At 39.4% G+C, this 26,616-nt stretch overlaps 1 protein-coding gene across 2 annotated transcripts in view; it reads right to left on the minus strand.

Annotated features, from left to right (window-relative positions):
* The window catches only part of LOC126291697 (vam6/Vps39-like protein), a 100,789-nt gene that overhangs the window by 10,551 nt on the left and 63,622 nt on the right, over positions 1–26,616 (minus strand). For both annotated transcript variants that reach the window (XM_049985325.1, XM_049985326.1), the window contains exons 11-16: positions 25,572–25,744; positions 18,159–18,363; positions 17,845–17,960; positions 12,973–13,149; positions 6,990–7,124; positions 915–1,009 (exon numbers count right to left, since the gene is read on the minus strand). In XM_049985325.1, the coding sequence (XP_049841282.1) occupies positions 915–1,009; positions 6,990–7,124; positions 12,973–13,149; positions 17,845–17,960; positions 18,159–18,363; positions 25,572–25,744 (901 nt within the window). The remainder of the gene's footprint in view (positions 1–914; positions 1,010–6,989; positions 7,125–12,972; positions 13,150–17,844; positions 17,961–18,158; positions 18,364–25,571; positions 25,745–26,616) is intronic.

Raw genomic sequence — 26,616 nt, forward strand, 5'->3', positions numbered from 1 at the left:
AGTTATTTGGAAAAGATGGTTAACTGTTTGCTTGTTCCGTGGATCATAAATGCAATGTCTCACAGTAATATCGAACAAGTTAGTTTCCTCTAATAATGCTCTTTGACAGTGAAACATGTGAAAACATACTGACCATTTATGCAGTAGTCTTTTGCCACCAATAATTCAATTCTTACCTACAGTGATTTTCATTAATATGCAGTCAAACACACATATACATCCTAAAGTTACACATTTTTTTTTAAAAAACTCCATGGAGTAGAAGGTCTTATCAAGGAATTATAACGATTTCAGCTTAAGTTTGAAGTTAATATTGTTATATATTATATTTTTACTTATAATACAGTGGAAATTACTTTAAAGTGGCAAATATTGTACCCAGTAATCCGACTTTGTCACTAGACAGTAATCTTTTTTGAGAAAATTTGTACCTAGTGACTTCACGAAGCTACGTCAGCTGTTTTTGCCTCTGAACGTCATGTGATGATAGCTGTGGAGCAGTAGACACAAGATTGTCAAGATGTGAATTAAGATTTTCTCTGCTGTAGATTTGAACATATAATATGATGTACCGTGGACAAATGACCCCAATCGATGTCAGCAGTGACACAGTTTGGCAACACTGAATTTGTCTGCCCAGCCTCTGTCGCTATGCTTACGCAAACTATATCCCCTTCACCCTTCCCTGTCGATCCACCCTTTTGCAGGGAAGTGCCTTCTTATGTGATGCAGACTACAAATACAGATCACAAGCAAAGGGAAAGATAAAAGATTTTATACATACAGACTGCAACTGTCAGAGCGTAACTACCCTCACTTCCACTCTTTGCAGATCAGGTGATTAATTCCCATTTCTTGCACTGGTAATGTTTTGTTAGGTGAATTATACCTAACACTATAAGACAAGCAGTTACCTCTGATTTCCAAACCGCTTCTTACAGACAGGACACACGTTGAACTCCGTCATGGTAATGCTCTGAGATTCGTACTGCATCCTCATCTCCTGCACCTGCAAAATTAGAATTGAAACACAATTTAGGCACAGCCTACTTACAGTTATGAAACACTAATCCTATTTCAAAGTGTGCCCTTTCTTATAGATCACATGGTCCAGTACAGTCCAAATGTGAATGAAACACTCTCTCTCTCTCTCTCTCTCTCTCTCTCTCTCTCTCTCTCTCTCTCTTCTCTTACTCCTGCAAGCTCACATATCTGTTTATTTATGTCTGTGGACCATTCTGTACAACGGTATTGGACAAGTTCACATGAAGTTTGAAAAATTACAAGTTTCAGAAATAAATAATTATATACATATATCAGTAAAATGACTTATTTCTTCAGGAACAGCCTCTAAAATAATTAAATAAAGAAGCACTATGTACATATGTAATTACACTGTTCTACAAAAAAACCTTTTTTTCTATTTCTGATAAAAAAAATATTGTGATCCTAGTTGTATTTTGAGTGCTGAATTGAAAACTGTTTTTGGTTTTTTTCTGTCAGGGATAGTTTATGAGTAATCACAATTTATTTCTCTTTTCAGTTTCTGATATAGTGCAGCAAATGTGAGGTGAAATTCAACAAACAAATGCACATCTTTATGATGTTATAAGTTCATCACATTAATGGAGGGTGGGATCTAACATATAACACAGTAACCTTTGTGTATACACCTTGAAGCATTTATTTGACATGAGAAATTACAGAAAATTGACAAACAATGAGCCACTGCCTTGTAATGCACATCACTTTTTTCTCTTGTATTGTGAATCTTTCTTCTCTCGAATGATATTCCAGCAATAATCTGCTAACATAGAAGGTACCCACTTCCCTTCATAGTGCCTTTCTATGGTAGAAATGCCATTATGGAATCTTTCCCCATGTTCATCCGATACGTCACTACAACTCTCTGTGAAGTAGTCCAGATGAGAGTCCATCATATGTACCTTCAAAGACGTATTGCACCCCAAATCCTGATATGCTTTGATCATATCCTTCACCATTGCTTTGTAGTTAGTAGCTCTTCTTCTTCCGAGGAAGTTTTCCAACACCATCTTGAAACAGACCCATGCGGTTTTTTCTTCATCAGTTAAACATGCTTCAAAATTTGCATCTTTCTGCAGCTCACTGATTTGTGGGCCCACGAATACACCTTCCTTTATTTTTGCAGTTGAAAGACGGGGGAATTTGGTAGCTAGATATGCAAACCTACAGCCTGTTGGATCCATGGCCTCCACGAATTGTTTCATCAGGCCAAGTTTGATGTGAAGCGGAGGAAGTAGTATATATTCAGGAGCTACCAGACTTTCACGTTGTACATTCTTTTCTCCAACTTTCCATCTTCGCCTAGACCATTTCTTTTTCACGTAGTGAGAATTTCGGTCTCGACTATCCCACTCGCAAAGAAAACAGGCATACTTTGTGTAGCCTTGTTGCATTCCCAGTACCATAGCAATTACCTTGAAATGTGCACATATTTTCCATTTGTGTTCATTGTATTTTAATGAATTTAGCATCCTTTGTACGAATTCGTAATTCTCTTTTGTCAAACTAGCGTAAGCTACTGGAACAGAGGGTATTTTATTTCTGTTATGGAGCAAAACACCCTTCAGACTTGTTTTCAATGCATCTATGAAAAGTCTCCACTCCTGTGAATTATAAGTGAAGTTCAGCACTTTCATCAGGCCAGCAACGTCATTGCAAAATGTCAGTGCATTGTCAGTTGAAAAATAAGAAATAAAGGCATGTTCTCTGTACCTGAACACACTGACTTTAGTACTTTGGTGCAGTAGATTATAGTCTTGTAATCTTGAACCAAGCAGCTGCGCCTTTTGTTTACTTAATCCTAGATCACGTACTAAATCATTTAAATCTGCCTGTGTTAACAAATGTGGCGATGACTCACTTGTGCAGTAATATAAAAAAAATCATCATCTGTGATTTCTTCAGTACTACTTATTTCATTGTCACTCGGAATTTGACCTCGAGCTTTTGAAGGTACTGGAAGGTTGTCGGAATGCTGCACTGGCATTCTCGCTGAAGGCAGATCTGGGTAAACAATGTGCCTCTTCGACTTTTTGTTTGTAAAACCCTGAATTTTTGTTAGACAGAAATAACAATCAGTAACATGGTCCTTAGGCTCCCCCCACACCATGGGAACAGCAAACAACGCCATATTCTCTTTACCTTTCCACCACTGAATTAGTTTGCAGTAACATGTAGCACAACAGAAGTGTGGTGCCCATTCTTTATCTTGGTGTCCTACCTCTACTCCAAAGTAATGTTTGTATGCTTTCTTTATGACTGAAGAAATTTTCTTCCTATTTCTGGCAAAAGTGAACTTCCCACAGATGTAGCAGAAGTTGTCCAGCTTATATCGACATCCACGACCACGTGGCATTTCTGCAAATTTAAAAATACCACTTTGGTAATACACCTGTATTAAACTAATAGTAGGGAACTAGAGGAATGCTGATGTGTAAAAATAAGCAATCGTTTTATCTTCTGCACCAGGCTCAATCGGTTTACACACAGGAACTAAAAAATTCAACCGTGCTCGGAAATATGACAGACAGTTACATGTCAGCCAAAACATCCACTCGTTAAGACTGACACAAATTGCGGCTAACACCACTGTTGTCAACTCAATGCACCTGCCTCTAGGAGGTGTGAAGCTGTACTGCCGAGGCGGCGACCGGCTGTCACCGTTCGAGTTAATGAGATGTTTCAGGTGGTCTTAATGACATAGGTGTGGTGGGGGATAACCTAATGATGTCCGATTCTTCCCACAAGAAATTATCATGTTCTATCGCTACTGGATGCGGCAACATACCCGTATTTCTCTATAACGTCTCTGTGTTTGCCATGAATTGTGAATGCACGGTAAAATGGTCTAGAAGCACATACTTTAATATCAGAAATAGAACCCATGTCGAACAGTGTTATCAAAGACTAAAATCACTTTATGCTTTCTGAAAATTTTCTACATATTTGCAGTTACATATGAAACATTACATTAAATTTTTGACCCAAGGTATTCTTTAACATGTATGGATAAGTTTTAATCAAATGACATTTCAGTTTATTTTTGAAGGCAGGCATGCTTTCGATTATCTTTATACAGTTTGCCAAACCATTGCATAGAAGGCATCCTGCTCTTACAGGCTCTTTGTTAATTTGAGACAATTTCCTTAAACATGATAATCATTTTTATTTCTTGTGTTATAGTTATGAATACCTCTGTTTAACACTGCAGCATGTTTACTTTTTCCATAAATACTTGTTTCATATACGTATAGCGACACCACTGTTGATATGTTTAGTTCTCCGAATTTATTTCTGCAGAAATCTCTTGGAGGTAATTTTTTTATGCATCTTACAGCCTTTTTTCTTTTTTAGCTTTAGTAATCTTTGTATTTGCACATTAGTAGAATTTCCCCAGATCAGCATACCATACGAAATTTGTGAATGACTTAGCCCATAGTACACTGTTGGCAGTGTTTGTGTGTTTATTGTCCTTCAAATTTTCCTCATTAGAGATATACATGAACTGGCTTTATGACTATTATTTATATGCTTCTCGTACATCAGGTACCTGTCCATTGTCATGCCCAGGAATTTATAAGTGTCTATCTCTATTAGAGCAACATCTCCAAGCTTGACAGTAATACGTTCAAGTTAGGTGGTTTGTTTGCATGTATTTGCATATATGTGGTTTTATTTACGTTTATAAAAAATATTATTTCCTGTGAAATAATTGTTTCTATTTTCCATATTTAGAGAAGCTTGCTTTTACAAGTTGCCTACTGAAACACTACTTATAACAAATTAAGTGTCATCTGCATACGTGACAGCACTCTCACCTACTATTTTGGGCATATCATGTACATACAAAATAAAAAGTAGTGAGCCCAGCATTGATGCTTGAGGCATTCCATGTTTAACAAATTCAAAATTTCAGTAGACATTTGCAATGGTATTGTTCACATGTTGTGTTGTTTCTACAAACTAATCTATATTTTCCATGAATGATTTTATGAACTGGCTGCTTTCTCCCTTATACCATAACACTTAAGGTTTTCAAATAATATACTGTGGCACATGCAATCAAAAGCTTTTGAAAGGTCAAGAAACATACTACAAACTTTCTTTTGTTGGTCTATCACCTTAGTTTCAATGCTATAAATTCAGCTATTGCTGTATTGGTGGATCTACCCTTCCTAAACCTATAGTGTCCATCATTCAAATTACCACATTTTTCTATAAATTTTGTATTGTATCTTTTATTACATATTCTATTATTTTACATAAGAGATATGTAGTAGTTATTGGTTGGTAATTTCCTAGTTCTTTCTGTCTGCCTCCTATGAAAATAGTGATCACTTTACTATTTAAAAGTATTTTGGGACTATTACTTCTTCCTTGGTTAAATATATAAGAGAAAATTTGGAGGTTTACCATCCACTGCAGGTAGCATTTAATTAGTCTAGTAGATATACTATCCAGTCCATCAGTATTTTTTTGTTTTTAATTGGTTTATAATTTTTACTAATTCAGGTTCATTTGTTGGGAGAAGGAACAAATTTTTGTCTTGTATGTATTTTATGTCAGGAGGATTTTCGCTTTATTAATTTGTCCACTACCTCAACACAATGTTTCTTTAAAATACTAGTGACTTCTTTAGAGTCCTCGATTTCCTTACCATTTTTCTTTATAGTTAGGTTCTCACTGTTTTACATGTCTACATCTTTGCTCTCTTTCTTTATGTGTGACCATGTGGTCTTTGTGACATTATTAGAAGCTGTAATTGTTTATGTAATAACTGGATTTGGTTTCTTTAATCAGGTTCTATACAATCTCTTCTTGTCCCTATAGGCATCACCATTTGCTCTTGTTACATTTCTCTGAGATTCCAGAATGAGATTTTCACTCTGCAGTGGAGTGTGCGCTGGTATGAAACTTCCTGGCAGATTAAAACTGTGTGCCGGGCCGAGACTCGAACTCGGGACCTTTGCCTTGTGCGGCAGTTTTAATCTGCCAGGAAGTTTCATACCAGCGCACACTCCGCTGCAGAGTGAAAATCTCATTCTGGAAACATCCCCCAGGCTGTTGCTAAGCCGTGTCTCTGCAATAACCTTTCTTTCAGGAGTGCTAGTTCTGCAAGGTTCACAGAAGAGCTTCTGTAAAGTTTGGAAGGTAGGAGGTGAGGTACTGACAAAAGTAGAGCAGTGAGGACGGGGCGTGAGTCGTGTTTGGGTAGCTCAGTTGGTAGAGCACTTGCCCGCGAAAGGCAAAGATCCCGAGTTCGAGTCTCGGTCCGGCACACAGTTTTAATCTGCCAGGAAGTTTCTTGTCTGAGATTGCTCATACATAGTTTTTACCTCTTCCCTCTTTCCTTTTACATCCGCTTTGACCCAATTTTTATTGCACTTAACATTTGTACTCCTACATACTAATGGATATACAAGATCTCTGTAACAGGATAATGCTTTGGTGAATGATTTCCTTACCATATTTACACTTAGTGTTTAGTATATATTGCTCCAGCCTTCAGACTGCATTAATCTTTGTAGCCTCCATGTGTCTGCTTGCTTTTGTTTGCTGTAACTCTTTAAAGATATTTTCTGAAATTGATATCTTATCTGATACCTCTACTAATATCCCATAGTGGTCACCAATGTACTTTTTGTCTGTATTGTGCTATATTGGTAATTACAGATCTATAAATGTTTCTATATCTTTACTGTACCTTTTGGGACCATATACTACTAGATTTAGATCATAAGTGTTGATTGGATCACTTAAACTACTTGTTTAACGGTTTTCTTTCAGTGTGTTAATATTTAGATCACCTGCTACTATTAAGCATTGTCTAACAGAACTTCTAGCTCTTTTAGAAAGCCATTTACCTGACTCTCTGGTGATTTGTATATGCCTAATATAGAGCATCACACCAATGGTATGGTCGTAAGTTTCACGAAGGAGCTCACCTGTAAATGTTCAGCGTAGAGTAGACCCTTGAGAACCTGTGTCGTTCTGCGCTCACTCAGTTTGTGCTGCAGACTCGACTCGAGGAAGTGCTTGATGCGGATCAGAGGGACTCGATCTGGAAGCGCCGTCAGGGCCTGTTTCAAGAAAAACATACAGTATTTCCAGATTGCAAAGCTATAAAGCTAGTATCAATTGACAACTTGAGTTTAACACTGTGGCTATCTTTATCTTCTGGTTACCAGTGTTGCGTGTCAATTTGGATCAAATTAATGACTATGTGTATTATTTGCATTATATCTGTTAGCACTATCTACTCTTTCTTTTCCCTTATGCCAGGCTGTTCCAGCTGGCCCTACTTCACTGTGACCAAACACCTTGTTGTGTTGCTTATACGCAGCCTTCCTCGCCAATATTAAGACAGATTTAAATTATTTTAATAGAACACTTCTGGTTCATGGTGTGGGTTCCTGTAGTCATATCCTAGTTCATGAACCACAGGCAACGTATGAGTGGCCAAGTAAGTGGTCCCGACAGTCAGGATACCAGTTACTTTGGAATAAGGCTGGGCATCTCAGACATATTCTGAGGCTTGGTCACTTTGTGTTCATATGGCAAAGACTACCAAATCCATCTGTTAGTCCCTCAGCTGTTGGAGGTAAAACCCAATGGGATTCGGGGCAGGTAAGGCTAGCAACCTGCTTCCCTGGTACTTTAAATATGATGCTGGCAACAATCAGAGCAAAATGCCTTGGACCTTTCGAGGTGACGGAGTCCCATCTCTAACTGACAAACCAGGGACTCCTAAGATACGACTTGGCAAACAAATGGTAATGAGATGGGGAGCTATTAATATCAATGGGGGCTATTCTGGGAAGAAGGCAGAGCTGGCAGAGGCTGCAAGTAAGATGGGGCTGGACGTTTTAGCTGTTAGTGACATTCGGGTAAGGGGTGAGAAAGAAGAGGAAGTGGGAGAATACAAGGTCTACCTGTCAGGAGTCAAAGCAGGAATAGCACAATGGGGTGTAGGGCGTTACATCAGGAAAGAAATGGAACCCAGCGTAGTTGCAATAAGGTATGTAAAAGAACGACTGATGTGGATAGATTTGAGAATGTCTAGCAAGAAAATTAGGATTGTGTCAGTATATTCACATTGTGAAGGGACAGATCAAGATAAGATGGATAGTTTTTATGAGGCACTCACTGATGTAGTTGTTAGAGTAAAGGACAAGGACAGTGTTCTGCTCATGGGTGATTTTAATGCCAGGATTGGTTATCGAACAGAAGGGTATGAAAAGGTTATGGGTAAATTTGGAGAGGATATGGAGGCCAACAGGAACGGGAAACAACTCTTGGATTTCTGTGCCAGTATGGGCTTAGCAATCACAAACTCCTTTATTTAAACATAAGAACAGTCACCGGTACACTTGGGAAGGCAGGGGAACCAGATCTGTCATTGACTATATAATAACAGATCAGGAATTCAGGAAGGCTGTGAGGGACACACGCGCATTCAGGGGATTCTTTGATGACACTGATCATTATTTAATCTGCAGTGAAATTGGGATTGTGAGGCCGAAAGTGCAGGAGGTCAGGTCCATATGTAGGTGGATAAGAGAGGAGAAACTTCAGGATAAGGAAACCAGGCACAAGTACATAACAGCGATCTCAGAAAGGTACCAGTTATTTGTATGTAGTCAGTTACAGTCATTGGAAAAGGAATGGACAAGTTACAGGGACACGGTACTAGAAGTGGCTAAATAATGTCTTGGAACAGTAGTGTGTAAAAGTACGATGAAGCAAACAGCTTGGTGGAATGACACAGTCAAGGAAGCCTGTAAAAGGAAAAAGAAGGCGTATCAAAATTGGCTACATACTAGAACTCAGGTAGACAGAGAAAATTATGTTGAAGAAAGAAACAAAGCCAAACAGATAATTACAGCATCCAAGAAGAAACCTTGGGAAGACTTTGGAAACAGGTTGGAGACTATGGGTCAAGCTGGTGGAAAACCATTCTGGAGTGTAATTAGCGATCTTCGAAAGGGAGGTAAGAAGGAAATGACAAGTATTTTGGACAGGTCAGGAAAACTGCTGGTGAATCCTGTGGATGCCTTGGGCAGATGGAGGGAATATTTTGAAGAGTTGCTCAATGTAGGTGAAAATATGATCAGTAATGTTTCAGATTTCGAGGTAGAATGGGATAGGAATAATGATGGAAAAAGGATCACATTTGAGGAAGTGGAGAAAATGGTCAATAGATTGCAGTGCAATAAAGCAGCTGGGGTGGATGAAATTAAGTTGGAACTCATCAAATACAGTGGAATGTCAGGTCTTAAATGACTACACAGAATAATTGAAATGGCCTGGGAGTCGGGACAGGTTCAATCAGACTAGACAAAAGCAGTAATCACACCAATCTTTAAACATGGAAACAGAAAAGATTGTAACAACTACAGAGGTATCTCTTTAATCAGCGTTGTGGGTAAAATCTTCTCAGGTATTGTTGAAAGGAAAGTGTGAGTGTTAGTTGAGGACCAATTGGATGAAAATCAGTGTGGGTTTAGGCCTCTCAGAGGTTGTCAGGACCAGATCTTTAGCTTACAGCAAATAATGGAGAAGTGTTATGAGTGGAACAGGGAATTGTATCTATGTTTTATAGATCTAGAAAAGGCATATGACCGGGTTCCTAGGAGGAAGTTATTGTCTGTTCTACAAGATTATGGAATAGGAGGCAAACTTTTGCAAGCAATTAAAGGTCTTTACATGGATAGTCAGGCAGCAGTTAGAGTTGACAGTAAATTGAGTTCATGGTTCAGAATAGTTTCAGGGGTAAGACAAGGCTGTAACTTGTCTCCACTGTTGTTCATATTATTTATGGATAGTATGTTGAAAACAATAGACTGGCTGGGTGAGATTAAGATATGTTAACACAAAATAAGCAGTCTCGCATATGCAGATGACTTAGTTGTGATGGCAGATTTGATTGAAAGTTTGCAAAGTAATATTTCAGAGCTAGATCAGAAATGTAAGGACTATGGTATGAAGATTAGCATCTCCAAAACGAAAGTAATGTCAGTGGGAAAGAGGTATAAATGGATTGAGCGCCAAATAGGAGGAACAAAGTTAGAACAGGTGGACGGTTTCAAGTACTTAGGATTCATATTCTCACAGGATGGCAACATAGTGAAAAACTGGAAGCAAGGTGTAGCAAAGCTAATGCAGTGAGGGCTCAGCTACGATCTACTCTCTTCTGCAAGAAGGAAGTCAGTACCAAGACTAAGTTATCTGTGCACCGTTCAATCTTTCGACCAACTTTGTTGTATGGGAGCGAAAGCTGGGTGGATTCAGGTTACCTTATCAACAAGGTTGAGGTCATGGATATGAAAGTAGCTAGGATGATTGCAGGTACTAGTAGATGGGAACAATGGCAGGAGGGTGTCCACAATGAGGAAATCAAAGAAAAACTGGGAATGAACTCTATAGATGTAGCAGTCAAGGCGAACAGGCTTAGATGGTGGGGTCATGTTACATGCATGGGAGAAACAACGTTTCCCAAGAGACTCATGGGTTCAGCAGTAGAGGGTAGGAGGAGTCGGCGCAGACCAAGGAGAAGGTACCTGGATTCGGTTAAGAATGATTTTGAAGTAATAGGTTTAACATCAGAAGAGGCACCAATGTTAGCACTGAATAGGGGATCATGGAGGAATTTTATAAGGGGGACTATGCTCCAGACTGAATGCTGAAAGGCATAATCAGTCTTAAATGATGATGATGATGATCACTTCTGATGTAAAGATCTAGTTATTATTAGTGTGTGCGATAAAATTAATGAGGCCTTGGTGACTTTTGTTTGTTATGGGCATTAGCGTGAGGTCTACAACTCTTTTCTGTGACTAAAGTTCCATCTCCTAATGCTGGAGACATCACTAAAGGCTATAAAAACACAGGTAGTATTTTTAAACTTAACAGTCACTCCAAGCTGAACCGAAATTACCAGAGGCATAATTATTGATTGTGAAAGTATATTTTAAAATTAATGAACAAACTGCATTTATTTGAAATGATCAGTACAGGAGAGACAACATTTTTTAATGTTTTTCAACCTCTAGAATTACTTACATATGTGTTTTGATATTTATCTACCAAAAATTATGCGGCTTTGTCAGATTTTTTAGAGAGGGTATCAGGACCTGTGTAGACTCAAAAATGAATTAAAATTGTTTAGCTATCCATTTTCAGTTGCAACCTACCTTTCTAAATGCAAATAGAAGCAATTTGAATAAAACTGCACTTGGCTCAAGAGCAGCATTACAGGAGTATGAATTTGGCAAAATTGTGTAATGATATACATGTAGAAGTTTCCCAAGAGACAAAGGAATGTGATCCACATCATGACTGTGTTTGGGCCAACATTTTATTTTGCACTGTCATTTACTGTCATGGGGGAAAAAAACATAATAAAAATAAATGTTAGAAATTTTTACGTAGGTTGAATTTTTCTGATACTCACACTCACTTACAATAATATTTGCTCTTTTTCCTTTTTTAATCAGTCTTTCGGCTGTTTTGATGTGGACAATTATGACTACTACTGGCCAGCCTCTTTGTATCAGAGTAGCACTTATACCTAATGCCCTCATTGATTCATTGGATATTCCTGTCTCTGTCTTCCCCTACAATTTTTGACATCTACAGCTCTCTAGCACCTGGAAATTATTCCCTGATGCCTTAACCCATCCTGGTATCTATTCATTTCTTATATTCATTTTTTTCTACATATTTCTTCCCTTGGCAATACTACAAAGTCCTGCATCTTTCTGCAGCACCGCATCTCAAGCACTTCTATTTTCTTCTTTTCTAATTTTCCCAGTCCACGATACACTACCACACAATGCTGAGCTCCTTATGGGCATTCTCAGAAATTTCTTCCTCTTATATAGTCTTACATTTAAAAGTAGTAGACTTTTTTAGTGATGGACACCCTCTTTGCATGTTCTCGTCTGTTTATTACGTCCTCCTAGCTTCGTCCAGTACATCTTATTTTGATCCTGAGGTAGCAGGATTCCAACCCGTTTCCTAATGTGTCACCCCCTTTTTGATGTTAAAATTATTACTAATCTCTTTTCTGCTACTCCTCATAACGTTTTTATCTTTCTTTGGTTCACTTTCAATTGATATTATGTGTTCATCCTCACCACTATCACAAATGATAACCATGTGATTCTTATCACTGTTGTCCTTTCACTCTGAACTTTTATCCCACTCTTGAACCTTTCTTTCATTTCCTTCATTGTTTCTTTGATGTACAGATTGACCAGTAGGAGAGAAAGATTACATGCCTGTCTCACCCCTGTTTTAACCTGAGCACTTCTCTCTTGGTATTTCATTATTATTTCTCTAACTTGGTTCTTACATGTAACATATCTTGTCTGCCTTTTCCTTTAGCTTATATCTATTTTTCTGGGGATTTAAAATCACTTACATCATTTTATGTCACCGATTGCATATTCTAGGTTAACGAAAATCACTGTAGATGAATTTTGTTTGACACAATGGAACAAAAAGAAATCAATAGGCAAGAACTCAGGTTTCCGCAGGTATAGCTTTCAAAATGCTTTAGCGGTTCTTTAAAAATTATTTATTTAAAAAAAAACCTTCCACCCACTGTTTTACTCCCTCTCACACTCAATTTCCCAAAAATGACAAAATACATATTTTTTAAAATTTCTGACTGAAAAACCAAACACCAATTTTCGTAGTTCTAGCTTCATAACTGTCATTTTTCAAATGATGCGCACAGCATAAGATCAACACCTTCTCCAAATTTCATGTTTCTATTATTATTTATGTTGAAACCCTTCAGGACCACACAAAGCATTCCACTTCATTTGAGCATTGTTTCTAATCTTCCATGATTCCCCCCCACCCCCCACCCCCCGAGAGAGAGAGAGAGAGAGAGAGAGAGAGAGAGAGAGAGAGACTTACTTTGACAGGATGAATCTTGCTGGCATGCTGCTCCAGTAGTGCGAGGGCAGCCTCCAGGTCTGGCTGGACGGTCGGCGGAGACGGGACACCGACAAGCCAGCTCTCTGGCGGATTCACCAGCATGCGCATCAGTATCGCGTACACCTCATCGGCACCCTCTGCCTGCTGCCTATACACCTGGAAAGAGAGAAGGATAAATATACGCATCAAAATAAAGATTACAGCGCAGAATATTTGTACACATTTAGATGCACTATTCAATGAACCATTGCTACAAGAGTCATGGTGAAAGTTACAATAGTAATAGTGAAAAGGAAAGTTACTAGCAGGGTACGCAATTTCTAGGTTATAATGCAAGGAGTAAGGAAGATTTTCACTCAGACAGCAAAAGAGTCCAACTAATGGAAAGCAGTCCACATATCAAAAGAAGTCATGAACTGTAACTCCTTACGCAGCAAGTTCGAAAGGTCAGAGAGTGAAAAATTTAAGCGAGACCTCAAGGAACAGCTTACAGCTAACTATCCATATGGCCCAGAACTGAATCATGATGTTGGGCAAAATTAAAATCTAAAGTGCTGTTCTATTAGTTTTATATTAAATATACCAGATGTAAACAGTTATAAAATTCTAAACTCAGATTGGAATGTATACCGCAGAGACAGGCTGGACAGTGAAGGGGGAGGCGTGTTTATAGCGATAAGAAGTGCAATAGTATCAAAGGAAATTGACGGAGATCCAAAATGTGAAATAATTTGGGTGAAGGTCATGGTTAAAACAGGCTCAGACATAGTAATTGGATGTCTCTACAGGCCCCCTGGCTCAGCGGCTGTTGTGGCTGAGCACCTGAAGGATAATTTGGAAAATATTTTGAGTAGATTTCCCCACCATGTTACCGTTCTGGGTGGAGATTTTAATTTGCCGGATTTAGACTGGGAGACTCAAACGCTCATAACGGGTGGCAGGGACAAAGAATGCAGTGAAATTTTTTTAAGTGCTTTATCTGAAAACTACCTTGAGCAGTTAAACAGAGAACCGACTCGTGGCGATAACAGATTAGACCTGGTGACAAACAGACCCGAACTATTAGAAACAGTTAATGCAGAACAGGGAATCAGCGATCATAAAGCAGGTACTGCATCGATGATTTCAGCCGTAAATAAAATATTAAAAAAAGTAGAAAGATTTTTCTGTTTAGCAAAAGTGACAAAAAGCAGATTTCAGAGTACCTGACGGCTCAACACAAAAGTTTTGTCCAAAGTACAGTTAGTGTTGAGGATCAGTGGACAAAGTTCAAAACCACCGTACAATATGTGTTAGATGAGTATGTGCCAAGCAAGATTGTAAGAGATGGAATAGATCTACCGTGGTACAACAACCAAGTTATAAAACTGCTGCGGAGGCAAAGGGAACTTCACAGCAAACATTAACATAGCCAAAGCCTTCAGACAAACAAAAATTACTCGAAGCGAAATGTAGTGTGAGGAGCGCTATGCGAGAGGTGTTCAATGAATTCGAAAGTAAAGTTCTATGAACAGACTTGGCAGAAAAACCAAAGAAATTTTGGTCTTATGTCAAAGCGGTAGGTGGATCATAACAAAATGTCCAGACACTCTGTGACCAAAATGGTACTGAAACAGAGGATGACAGACTAAAGTCTGAAATACTAAATGTCTTTTTCCAAAGCTGTTTCACAGAGGAAGACTGCACTGTAGTTCCTTCTCTACATTGTCGCACAGATGACAAAATGGTACATATCGAAATAGACAACAAAGATATAGAGAAACAATTAAAATTACTCAAAAGAGAAAAGGCTGCTGGACCTGACGGGATACCAGTTCGATTTTACACAGAGTATGCGAAGGAACTTGCCCCCCTTCTAGCAGCAGTGTACCGTAGGTCTCTAGAAGAGCGTAGCGTTCCAAAGAATTGGAAAAGGGCACAGGTCATCCCCGTTTTCAAGATGTAACGTTGAACAGGTGTGCAGAACTATAGACCTATATCTCTAATGTGTATCAGTTGTAGAATTTTGGAACATGTTTTATGTTAAAGTATAATGACTTTTCTGGAGACTAAAAATCTACTCCGTAGGAATCAGCATGGGTTTCAAAAAAGACGATCAAGTGAAACCCAGCTCGCACTATTCATCCACGAGACTCAGAGCGCCACAGACACAGGTTCCCGGGTAAATGCCGTGTTTCTTGACTTCCGAAAGGCGTTCTATACAGTTCCCCACAGTCGTTTAATGAACAAAGGAAGAGCATATGGACTATCAGACCAATTGTGTGATTAGATTGAAGAGTTCCTAGATAACAGGATGCAACATGTCATTCTCAATGGAGAGAAGTCTTCCGAAGTAGGAGTGATTTCAGGTGTGCCGCAGGTGAGTGTCATAGGACCGTTGCTATTCACAATATATATAAATGACCTTGTGGATGACATCAGAAGTCCACTGAGGCTTTTTGCGGATGATGCTGTGGTATATTGAGAGGTTGTAACAATGGATAATTGTACTGAAATGCAGGAGGATCTGCAGCGAATTGACGCATGGTGCAGGGAATGGCAATTGAATCTCAATGTAGACAAGTGTAATGTGCTGCGAATACATAGAAAGATAGATCCTTTATCATTTAGCTACAAAATAGCAGGTCAGCAACTGGAAGCAGTTAATTCCATAAATTATCTGGGAGTATGCATTAGGAGTGATTTAAAATGGAATTATCATATAAAGTTGGTCGTTGGTAAAGCTGATGCCAGACTGAGATTCATTGGAAGAATCCTAAGGAAATGCAATAGGAAAACGAAGGAAGTAGGTTACAGTTGTCTTGTTCGCCCACTACTTGAATACTGCTCAGCAGTGTGGGATCCGTACCAGACAGGGTTGATAGAAGAGATAGAGAAGATCCAATGGAGAGCAGCCTGCTTCGTTACAGGATCATTTAGTAATCGCTAAAGCGTTACAGAGATGATAGATAAACTCCAGTGGAAGACTCTGCAGGAGAGACACTCAGTAGCTAGGTACGGACTTTTGTTGAAGTTTCGAGAACATATGTTCACCAAGGAGTCAAGCAGTATATTGCTCCCTCCTGCGTATATCTCGCGAAGAGACCATGAGGATAAAATCAGAGAGATTAGAGCCCACACAGAGGCATACCGATAATCCTTCTTTCCACGAACAATACGAGACTGGAATAGACAGGAGAACCGATAGAGGTAGTCAAGGTACCCTCCGCCACACACCTTCAGGTGGCTTGCGGAGTATGGATGTAGATGTAGATATACCTATGTTTGTTAAGGATAAGTGCTTTTCAAATGCACAGTGTTGTGTATGTGAAAGAATTATAAGTATAATGCAATAATTTTAAACTCGTGCATATTTAGTCACATGCTGGAAGCAAATAAGCAAAAGCAACTGTTCTGCTACAGCTGAAATTCCAACAATGTGATGCAAACGTCTGCACTGTTGTAGTGTACAGCCTTTACACTGTGTCGACACACAGTTATGTTGTTAACTTGAATCACGTAACCAAACGCTAAATTTACGAAATATTTCTGACAGCATGCTGCTGTGGAATTCCTTGTTAAAGACGAAAAGTCTGCTGGTGAAATTCATCTCAGACTATCATGTGTATTTGGAGATGGGCCCATGGGCAGCAACAGTGTTAGGTGAGGGGTGCAATACTTTGAAAATGGGAACACGAGCTTAGAAAATCAGCCTTATAATAGTTATCCTTGATGTATCTCCACTGAGTGCAATGAGGAAAGAGCTGACAAATCAATTAGAGAAGACTGTGAATGAAATCGGACAAAAATTCACCAGGGTGCAGCGCAGTGCAGGAAATGCCTCTATGCTTGGTTTATCAAGAAGTTTATGCCTGGTTGGTCCTGTGTTTACTGACCAGATATCATGAAGTTCATATCATGAAGTTCAGTTACGAACTTTCACCCAAAACTTTCTTCAGAGACTTTGAAAAGAAGGAGAAGATTTTTTGATGAGTACTGAGTCAGGTAACGTAATCTGGTTCTATCATTATGAGCCTGAAACAAAATGCCAGACAATGGAATGGCATCATTCAAATTCAATATCAAAAAAGAAAGCAATATGGAAAATTTATGGGCAATGGAATTTATGGAACCTAGTCTGTATTGAATGGACAACCATGCAGGACACTGCTAATCATAGTTCAGTATTAGCAGAGGTGTGTGTATATCGCATAGTAAGGCAGTAGTAGCGACACATACATCAGTCTCATAAAACTAAAGAGTGAAGCTCATAATGACTACAGCACATTAGGTGTCACACTGTAGTTGTACTGTCCAACATAGACAGAAAGAATTCATTTTCCAATATTTTCAACTTCTCTCTTTTTTTTTTAATTCCGTCAGGTAATACAATAATTATATTATACAGGCAGAAATGAAATGGCAGCCACTTTTAAAAAATTAGTGGCTTGTTTGATGATGATGAAACATGTACAATGATTGTGGCAACAAATGTAATGATACATAATAGTAAAACTAAACAACAAATTTCTTGAAGGTACAAAAATTCATGGTACATCAGCACCGCAATGTATGCTATAAAATAAGGGAAAAATTAAGTGCAATGGCGACACAGATCTGTACAGACTGTCATCAGTTTGTAAAATTACTTTGTAGCACTTAAAGACACAAATGTTATAGGTCATTTTATGACCTAAGTACTTTCCTTTTAAAAGTTATTCTTTGAATTGAACCAATATCATAATCACAATAAAGAAAACACAAACATGCCTTTTATATAGCAATTAAATAATATGGCCAGGTGCACGAACTTCAGCAGAGAATGTACGTTTTGGTATCAAGAGTGCATCAGTGGAGCATGTGTCTGCTTACCTTATCACAATACCGCATTGCCTGCTCCACATCACCAAGAACACTGACATAGATTGACAGGGCCTGTTCGTGACGACCCAGTTTTCCGAGAACTGTAGCACGTTCCTCAAAGAGATCTGAAATAAAAATAAGTATTCGGGAGTGGCGCAGTGTGAATCACAAATTCTTAAGTATAAATAGTTCAGTACTGCACAAGCATTTTCTGAAGCATTACATTAGAACAAATCCCAAGCAATGTTACACTGTACACTGCACAAAAAAAAGCTACTACTAAGTTTAAAATAGGCGGTCACATTCCAAAATTAAATACTTACTGTCATACGGGAAGTGAATGAGCACAGTCTCGGGCGTATAGTGTTCAGACACCTCGAGAAAGTCTTGCAGCTTCACACGTAAAGCACGTCCGGCCTCAAAAGTCTCAGGGTTTTGTAGAAGTTGCAAACTGTGCTCCCTGTATTGATGCACCAGAGCATTGTGGAAGATGCAGTTCTTTTCTTGCCACACATGAATCACATGCTCCTGTAAAAACACAAATAGAAGATTGTCTGTGCCACTATAATCCACTAAGTTTTTTCCCCCAACTTGGAATGCTTCATTATCATAGGAGTACACAGTAGTGGATTGTCAGCTGCTGGTGATTTCAATCTGTAACAATCTTTCTTTACTGTTTTTTAGTTTTGTAGTGCTATGGATTTAAGAGTCATACAACTCCATACCATGGCATCTGCTCGAGATGCATTCAGAATTCTGCAAAAGATATGTACACTGTTTGATCAAAAGTGTCTGGTTACCTATTATGGAGTCCACCCCCAGTAGCTAAGTGGTCAGTGCGACGGAATGTCAATCCTAAGGGCCCGGGTTCGATTCCCGGCTGGGTCGGAGATTTTCTCCGCTCAGGGGCTGGGTGTAGTGCCCTCATCGATGCCCAAGTCACCGAAGTGGCGTCAAATCAAAAGACTTGCACCTGGTGAACGGTCTACCTGACAGGAGGCCCTAGTCACATGACATTTACATTTACCTATTAATAGACAGTAATATGGGATGTGTCCACACACTAACATTTTCCTGATGACCGGAGGTTTTGTGGTATTGGGATGCAAATCTCACATGTCTCTCGCGGGTGATTTACGTATCATGTCCAGCCGATCTTCTTCTCAGAACAGACAGCTGCTTCAATCTTCACAATGCTTCTTCTCCGAAGATTTTGTGCTAGTTCGGGAAATGACACTGAACTACTTCTCTACTTTTGAAATGATTTCTTACTCTCAGAATACTTTCACATCAACATCGCTATATTTTCTTCTCCACAACAAATCAAATACACAAGTTTCACATGCGGTTTCAAGTCTCGTAAATCAACTATATCTAGAAAACATTAGTACTTAACATAGAGGGTGTTACGAAAAGGAACGGCCAAACTTTCAGGAAACATTCCTCACACACAAAGAAAGAAAATATGTTATGTGGACATGTGTCCCGAAACGCTTACTTTCCATGTTAGAGCTCATTTTATTACTTCTCTTCAAATCACATTAATCATGGAATGGAAACACACAGCAACAGACTGTACCAGCGTGACTTCAAACACTTTGTTACAGTAAATGTTCAAAATGTCCTCCGTTAGCGAGGATACGTGCATCCACCCTCCGTCGCACGGAATCCCTGATGCGCTGATGCAGCCCTGGAGAATGGCGTATTGTGTCACAGCCGTCCACAATACAAGCACGAAGTGTCTACATTTGTTACCGGGGTTGCGTAGACAAGAGCTTTCAAACGCCATAAATGAAAGTCAAGAGGGTTGAAGTCAGGAGAGCGTGGAGGCCACGGAATTGGTCCGCCTCTACCAATCCATCGGTCACCGAATCTGTTGTTGACAAGCGTACGAACACTTTGACTGAAATGTGCAGGAGCTCCATCGTGCATGAAGCACATGTTGTGTCGTACTTGTTGAAACGTCCCCTTAGAACAATTGTACATGACTGTGCTTAAACTGACACACAATAGTTTTTAGCGCAACGCAATCTGACTTTCAAAAATCCCTACGAAAGAATGGCCCTGACTAATATTAACCTATATGTTTCACAAATCACTCACCTCACAAAAATCTTCGTAACTCGAACTACTGCAATACAGCGAGCGCCACTACTGCCAACTAACTAAAAGATTCAAACTACGGAAGTCACTAACTACTGATAGGCACAGTTAGCAAATGAAAGATTTTAATAGAGAACAAACAATGCATTTACCTTTATAGTCATAATATATATGTATCAGTTCATGACATCAATTCCTACAAATTTCAAAACTCCGCCATCTCTCTCTCCCCACGTCCACCACTGCTGGCGGCTCACCTCCAACTGCGCAACACTACGCGCTGTTAGCATCCAGCTGCCGCTGCCCAACACTGCAATGGTGAGTATTACAACAATGCCAACCAGCCACAGACTGCACACGGCACAGCCAGTGATTTTCATACAGAGCGCTACGTGGCGGTGGCATTACCAATAAAAAAAACCTAAACAGCCTACTTACATTGTAAATGCACATGTTCTAGCAGCATAGGTGGAGTATCCCGTATGAAATCATGATAACGTGTTCCATTGAGCATAGGTGAAAGAACGAAACTAAAATGAGCTCTAACATGGAAAATTAAGCGTTTCCGGACACATGCCCACATAACATCTTTTCTTTATTTGTGTGTGAGGGTGTGAGGTATGTTTCCTGAAAGTTTGGCCGTACAACCCCTTACACACCCTGTATATCATTACCGTCTCTTTTGGTTTTAATAACCCTTGTCAAAACAGTTCTTGCTCCTAGCAAGTCAAACAACATAGTATAAGAGTCTATACATAAAACATATTTCGTTTGTTCCCAACAGTCACTACTATTTCACTGCCAAAGAGTAGCTCTTGATTACTCCTTGTACTGGACATACGGCTTCCAAGGCGTGCGTGGCCACCACTTGTCAGTGCTGATAGACCGCCACAACTTTAGTCTTCTCGTAATACACGCGCATCCTGCACACATATTAATTGTGGCGCAGTAGACACATTTCCACTCTCACACACTCATCCTTAAAATATCGTGTGTTAGAGACAGTGAAATACGAATGTCTCTAGAATTTACCCCAAAATTCTCGAGGCAGAACAACACTTCGCCTTTATGACAGATTCACCTCTGCTGGGGACACTTTCAATGAAGTATCTGAATGTCTGTGGAAGAATGACAGCCCATTCTTCGTCAAGAGCCCAAAACGAGAGAAGGTAGTACCTATGGGGTATAGACTGAAGTTGACGTTCTAACACAACCCAAAGGTGTTTCACTGGGTTCAGGTTGGGACTAGGGATAGGCAAATCCATTTCATGAATGTTATTGTCCACAAACCATTCCCTCACAGAGGCCACTTTATGACAGGTTCCATTACCATGCTGATACAAATGATCAGCACCTCTCAACTGTTTCTCTAATGCATGTAGCACACAATTCTGAAAAATGTGTTCTTATCCTCCTAAATCTAGCATTTTCCCAAGCATGTAACACCATCTCCTCTGTACTCCACTGCTGTCACTACACACAATAGCTGGTAACACTCGCCAGGTACTCACCAAGCCCAAGCTCAAACCCGAACCCTTCCACAGGACTGCGATGATTCGTCATTCCAAGTCACTCATTTCCTGTCATCCGTCCAGTGTGTAGTGGTGTCGCTTTCTACGGCATCTCGAGCGTCACTTGGCACCGGCCACAGAAATGTGTGGCTTACGAGGAGCTGCTCGACAGTTGTACCCCTCTCCTTTCTGACGTCCTACACACAGTAATCGTGCTAGCTGGACTGCTACTAGCATCCTGGAATTCACGAGCGATTCCTTCCACTGATTTCGTGCAAGTTTTTACAACATTTTTCACAATGCTCAACAATCCCTGTCTGTCAGTAATAGAGGTTTGCCTGGTCTCGGTTTAGGGGTGGTCATTTCTTCGTACACTGTATATCCACTTCACAATCACATCACCGATGTTCGACACGGCCAGCTGTACAACGATGGAAACGTCCCTGACGTTTTATTACTAAGGTGACATCCAATGAATAGTCCATGTTCGAAGTCACTGAGCTCCCCTGACGTACTCATTCTGCTCTTACTGCTTCTCTGCTGAAAACACTACACTACTCCCACCTCCTTTTATACTGATGGGTCTACATCTTCTGACACCTAATGATCAGTAGGTTATTTTCCTTTGTTAAAAAATTTGGTTTTGACTGGTTGTTGTTATGATTGATTATTGCATTTAAATATCATTTACGGTCAATATTCTCACAAAATACCTGTTATTTTTATATAATTAAAGCTTAAAGATCATTAAATATAAAGATTTGGCCACTCGATCAAGAACACACTGTTACTGGCCAACGTTCTAGTGATGTCGCAGACTAGGAGTAAGACGAAGCTATAAGTATGCGTTAGCTGAAATTAAGAGGTTTTTACGTACTTTAGCTGCAAACAGTTTAGCTATTTAGTGATTGAAAATCCAGTTATAGTTTTTAAGTGACAACAGAAAGGAATTTTGTGAACACCAATAATGGAAACCTTGCCAAAGTTGACATGTTTATGCTTTACCCACCGTGTTTATGCTCCACCCACTCAGTGCAGCGATACATGCAATGACGGACATTTTTTTTCCTGTTCCCTACATCATCATTAACCTCGGTCAAACTAAGTAATTGTAGAACTTTTGAAAATGGGCCACTATATTATACTAGATTGTCAACTATTGGTCACAAGTTACGGCCCAAAGCGCAATAAAATTATTCTTGGTAAATCTTTGTACCGATTTCCATTACAGAAGACATTCAGCAGAGACACCATTCTCCCGGGGTGCTCAGTGGTGCAATGGATAGCACATCTGACTATGGATAATGAAGTTAAATGTTCGAATCCTGGAAGGGTAATTCATTTTTAAAAGTTTTACAGGAAATAAGAAAACAGCATTAGCAAAAAGAGATTGTAGTAGCTGTTTCGATGATGGAATGTATTATATACAGCTTCACATTAATCTTATTCCGAGAAACAGACAACAGAGGATAAAAGCATTTACTTTGTGAACAAACAATTTACTTTTTTTGGAAAGCATGACTAATAGTGAAGATATCACCATACATACAAGGTATGGCAATGAGGTTTGCTATACGGAGAGATATAAAGCATATATAAAGCATGTACAACATGCAGGTAACAGAAACATGACGTCTGTGATGTTTGCGAGTGTAAACTGACGCCAGTGTCTGAAGTAGACTTACTCCATCTTTGTGTAAGATGACAAAACTTCAAAAGTTTAAACAAAAAGGATCCTAGCTGGACAGTACAAGGATTAAAAAAACGTTATTTTTAATAAAGTAAAACACGGGTGGTCACTCCACTATATGTATTTTTGAAAGTGATGCATCTGAACAGCGATTGCAAATGTAAGCGCATGTAAACAGTAAGGAAAAAACAACAATATTCTGTTTCTGATTGATGTGGTGAAGTTTTGTAACTGTGATTTGGTTTACAGATGAAAAGACTGTAGAGTCATTTTACAAGTAAGTTAAAATATTCTTTTAGGTGGACTTGAATTGGTGATCTATGGACATCATCTTGTGCAATTAGACGGTCTACCAAATGAGCTACTGAACAATTTATGGGAGGTTGGATAAAATGATAATTTTCACTAAAAGTTTAATATTGAAGTTCCCTTTCCTTGGAACACTGTGAAAGCATATCGTGGAAGTAAATCAATTTTAACTTCACAGTGCAACACATTTTTAACGAAGTTAGTGACATTGAGTGTCGTTATAGTGGCAATTTGCCAGTATAATGCTTTCTGAAATGTAAATTCCAAAACATCACTGTGAATTAGCTTTATGACAGTAGGAGCATAGAACTAGCCAGTGACGTCGCAGATATCACATGCCTCAAATGGAATGTTTTAATGGGATTTCATTTTATTTGTATTTTATTTCTGTTTTTATAAAAGTATACTGAAATTCAAGAGAAAAAAAAATTAAGTTATGAGTATAAAATGACAGTCATATACCTTATTCTATATTAACAAATAAGAGGACAGAATTACTGCCAGTAATCATGTCTAGGAAGTGAAAGGTACAATACAAATGACAGGCATGCCCAAAAATGAATGGGACATACTTCCTAGATTTCAGAACTAATAGTTCCTTCATTACATAAAGCACTAAGAACACGCCAGGTAAAGTTAAAAAGGATGAGCAAGCCACTGTGACTGCAGGATGGGAGAGACTCATCTGTAGTGGGAACAATTGCAGAGGTAGGGATAGTGGTTTGGGAGTGTCACTTGTTTTCGTAAGGATGTCTCTTAATGGCTTGGAATGTTGCCCCCTCCCCCTTCAAGATAAGTACTAGCTGTTTATTCTACCTCCTTGTAATGAAACATACGTCCAATACGAGGAAGAGAAATAAACCGAAACACAACAGAAAGGACACAATGATGTCGGTGACCCTCAAATACACTGCTCTGCAAACTCTATGACAAGATAGATAAAGTAACATGATATATTAAAAACTTGGTGCAAATGAATAGAAAGTACAAAAGCATATTGCCAGAGGTCTCCCAGTCATGTACAGGAAGTTGGATGCACAGCATCAATCACTGATCAACCACAATGCACTATGGTAGTTTTCTTCAATACAACATGGCCTCACAGACATCTGGATGACTTCACACAGGGAAGAATCATAAGTAAGCTGGAAGACGGACGAAATGCGACGAGTGTAGCCCAGGAGTTTGGTAATGTCACAGCACTATTTCACTTGCATGGGGAGCATTCCAAAACAAGTGCACTTCTGTCCAAAGGAGAGGTGGTGGTCGACCAGTGTCAACTACGGTGGCAGATGACCACTACATTGTGCAACAAGCAAGGAGGGGGCCCAAGTCAAACGAGAGTGCAATTGCAACCACACTGAACAGGACTAGAAGACAAGTCAAATCACACTCTAAAATGACACGGTGACTTGCCTGATGACTGGTACACCATTTTCCATTGATGCCCGCACACTGGCATTATAATGGTAGTGTAGGGACTGGGCTGACGAGGAGTCATGTGCTCTTCTCAGATGACAGGATATTCAGTCCCTCATATGGCGAGAGGTGGGAACATACGAGGGCTATTCAGAAAGTGGGAAACGTTTCCATCTGACACTGCTAGGTGCGCACTAATCACATATATTTTGGTTTGTGCGTGCTCGGCAGCTCAGTCGGCATCCATCCCTGACAGCGGGAACGTCTCTGCACAACTGGTTTTTTCGATATTCTATTTTGAAATGTATGCTGCAATCAAAAATCCCGCCAGTTGTGAGGTGCAGTCTGTGGTACAGTTTTTATTGGCAAAAAACCTAAAATCTGTAGAAATTTATCATTAACTGTGGGAAGCATACGGAAACAACGTAATGAGTGGATGTTCCATCCAGAAATGGTATCATGAACCAAGATTCATGATGAAGAAGAGAGTGGACAACTGAGCATTGTGACTGGCTATGTTCCTTGGAAATGACACACAAAGCAAAAGTTACTTTTTTCCTTAAGTTTTGTACATTAGTCTGTATCGATATTGTCATTACAGTATCAGTTACAGCTTCTGCATTTAGATTTCAAACATGTACTGCAGCGCTATAATATGAATGAGTATAGTTAAAGAGTATTACAACTAAGTGTCTATTACTCACCAGATATGGCACTACAAGGTCACTATGATTCCTGAGCAGAAAATCCAGCACCTTGGGACGAGGTAGCTGCTCAACTTCATGCAAATCATCCGTGAATATCCGCAGGCCTTCCTCGGGACTTCTCTCCAGCACCCAGCCGGCAAAATCGAAGATCAGATTTATGTGATCCTTGCCTGTGAATTATTTTGAAACACATGCTATACTGTTCATGATCCACAGTTGTCTTGAAGTTAACAATGAACTATTATCCACAATGTGATGTACTTGTTTGTGCTATTAACTGGCTTACATCTAGTGATGTACTTGTTTGTGCTATTAACTGGCTTACATCTAAAGTTTTCTGATGTATAATCTCCAGGCATAATCTGATTAGACAGAAGATTACCAAACAAGCGCAAAAGGGTGCCAAAACTCCATTACAAATAACAGCCCCATTATGAGATGACACAATACCAGAAAAAGCAAAATCAGTGATATTCAAGAGTTTCTTTGTACCAATACCAGCCTATGCACCTTCACAAAGAAAAAGTCGATGAGACTCCAAGCATAAGAAATGAAAGTCCTTAAATCCACCATCCAGAAGACCAAAATGTTAAGGTACGGAAGAAACCTCGAATCACGATATCGCTTATAGAGTGAATTAGCACAATCAGAGTATGGAGATATGGGCATGTCATGAGAGTGGAGCCTGCATGAGTGTCTCGAATAAATTTTGAAAGAGAGGTGGAAGTAAACTTTCTGTAAAAAGACCTAAAACCCATCGGATGGCTGCAATCTAGGATGACCTCGCTGCCAGAGGAAGGACAATGGGTGATGACAGGTTGTATGTGGACAGAAGGAATCATAATGTTTTCTGAGGGTAGCACTCTTGGTATTTATTTGGGGCTTTAAACAAAAATTCATGTTTGCAGAATGAGTCTTTCACTTTGCAGCACACTGTGTACTGTCGTGAGACTACCAGGCAGATTAAAATGTACGCCTAATCAAAATTTGAGACCAGAGCCTTGCATTTTGTAGGTAATGCCCTTATCTACAGAGTTACCAT

Source organism: Schistocerca gregaria, chromosome 9 (assembly GCF_023897955.1).
Source record: "Schistocerca gregaria isolate iqSchGreg1 chromosome 9, iqSchGreg1.2, whole genome shotgun sequence".
NCBI lineage: Eukaryota > Metazoa > Arthropoda > Insecta > Orthoptera > Acrididae > Schistocerca > Schistocerca gregaria.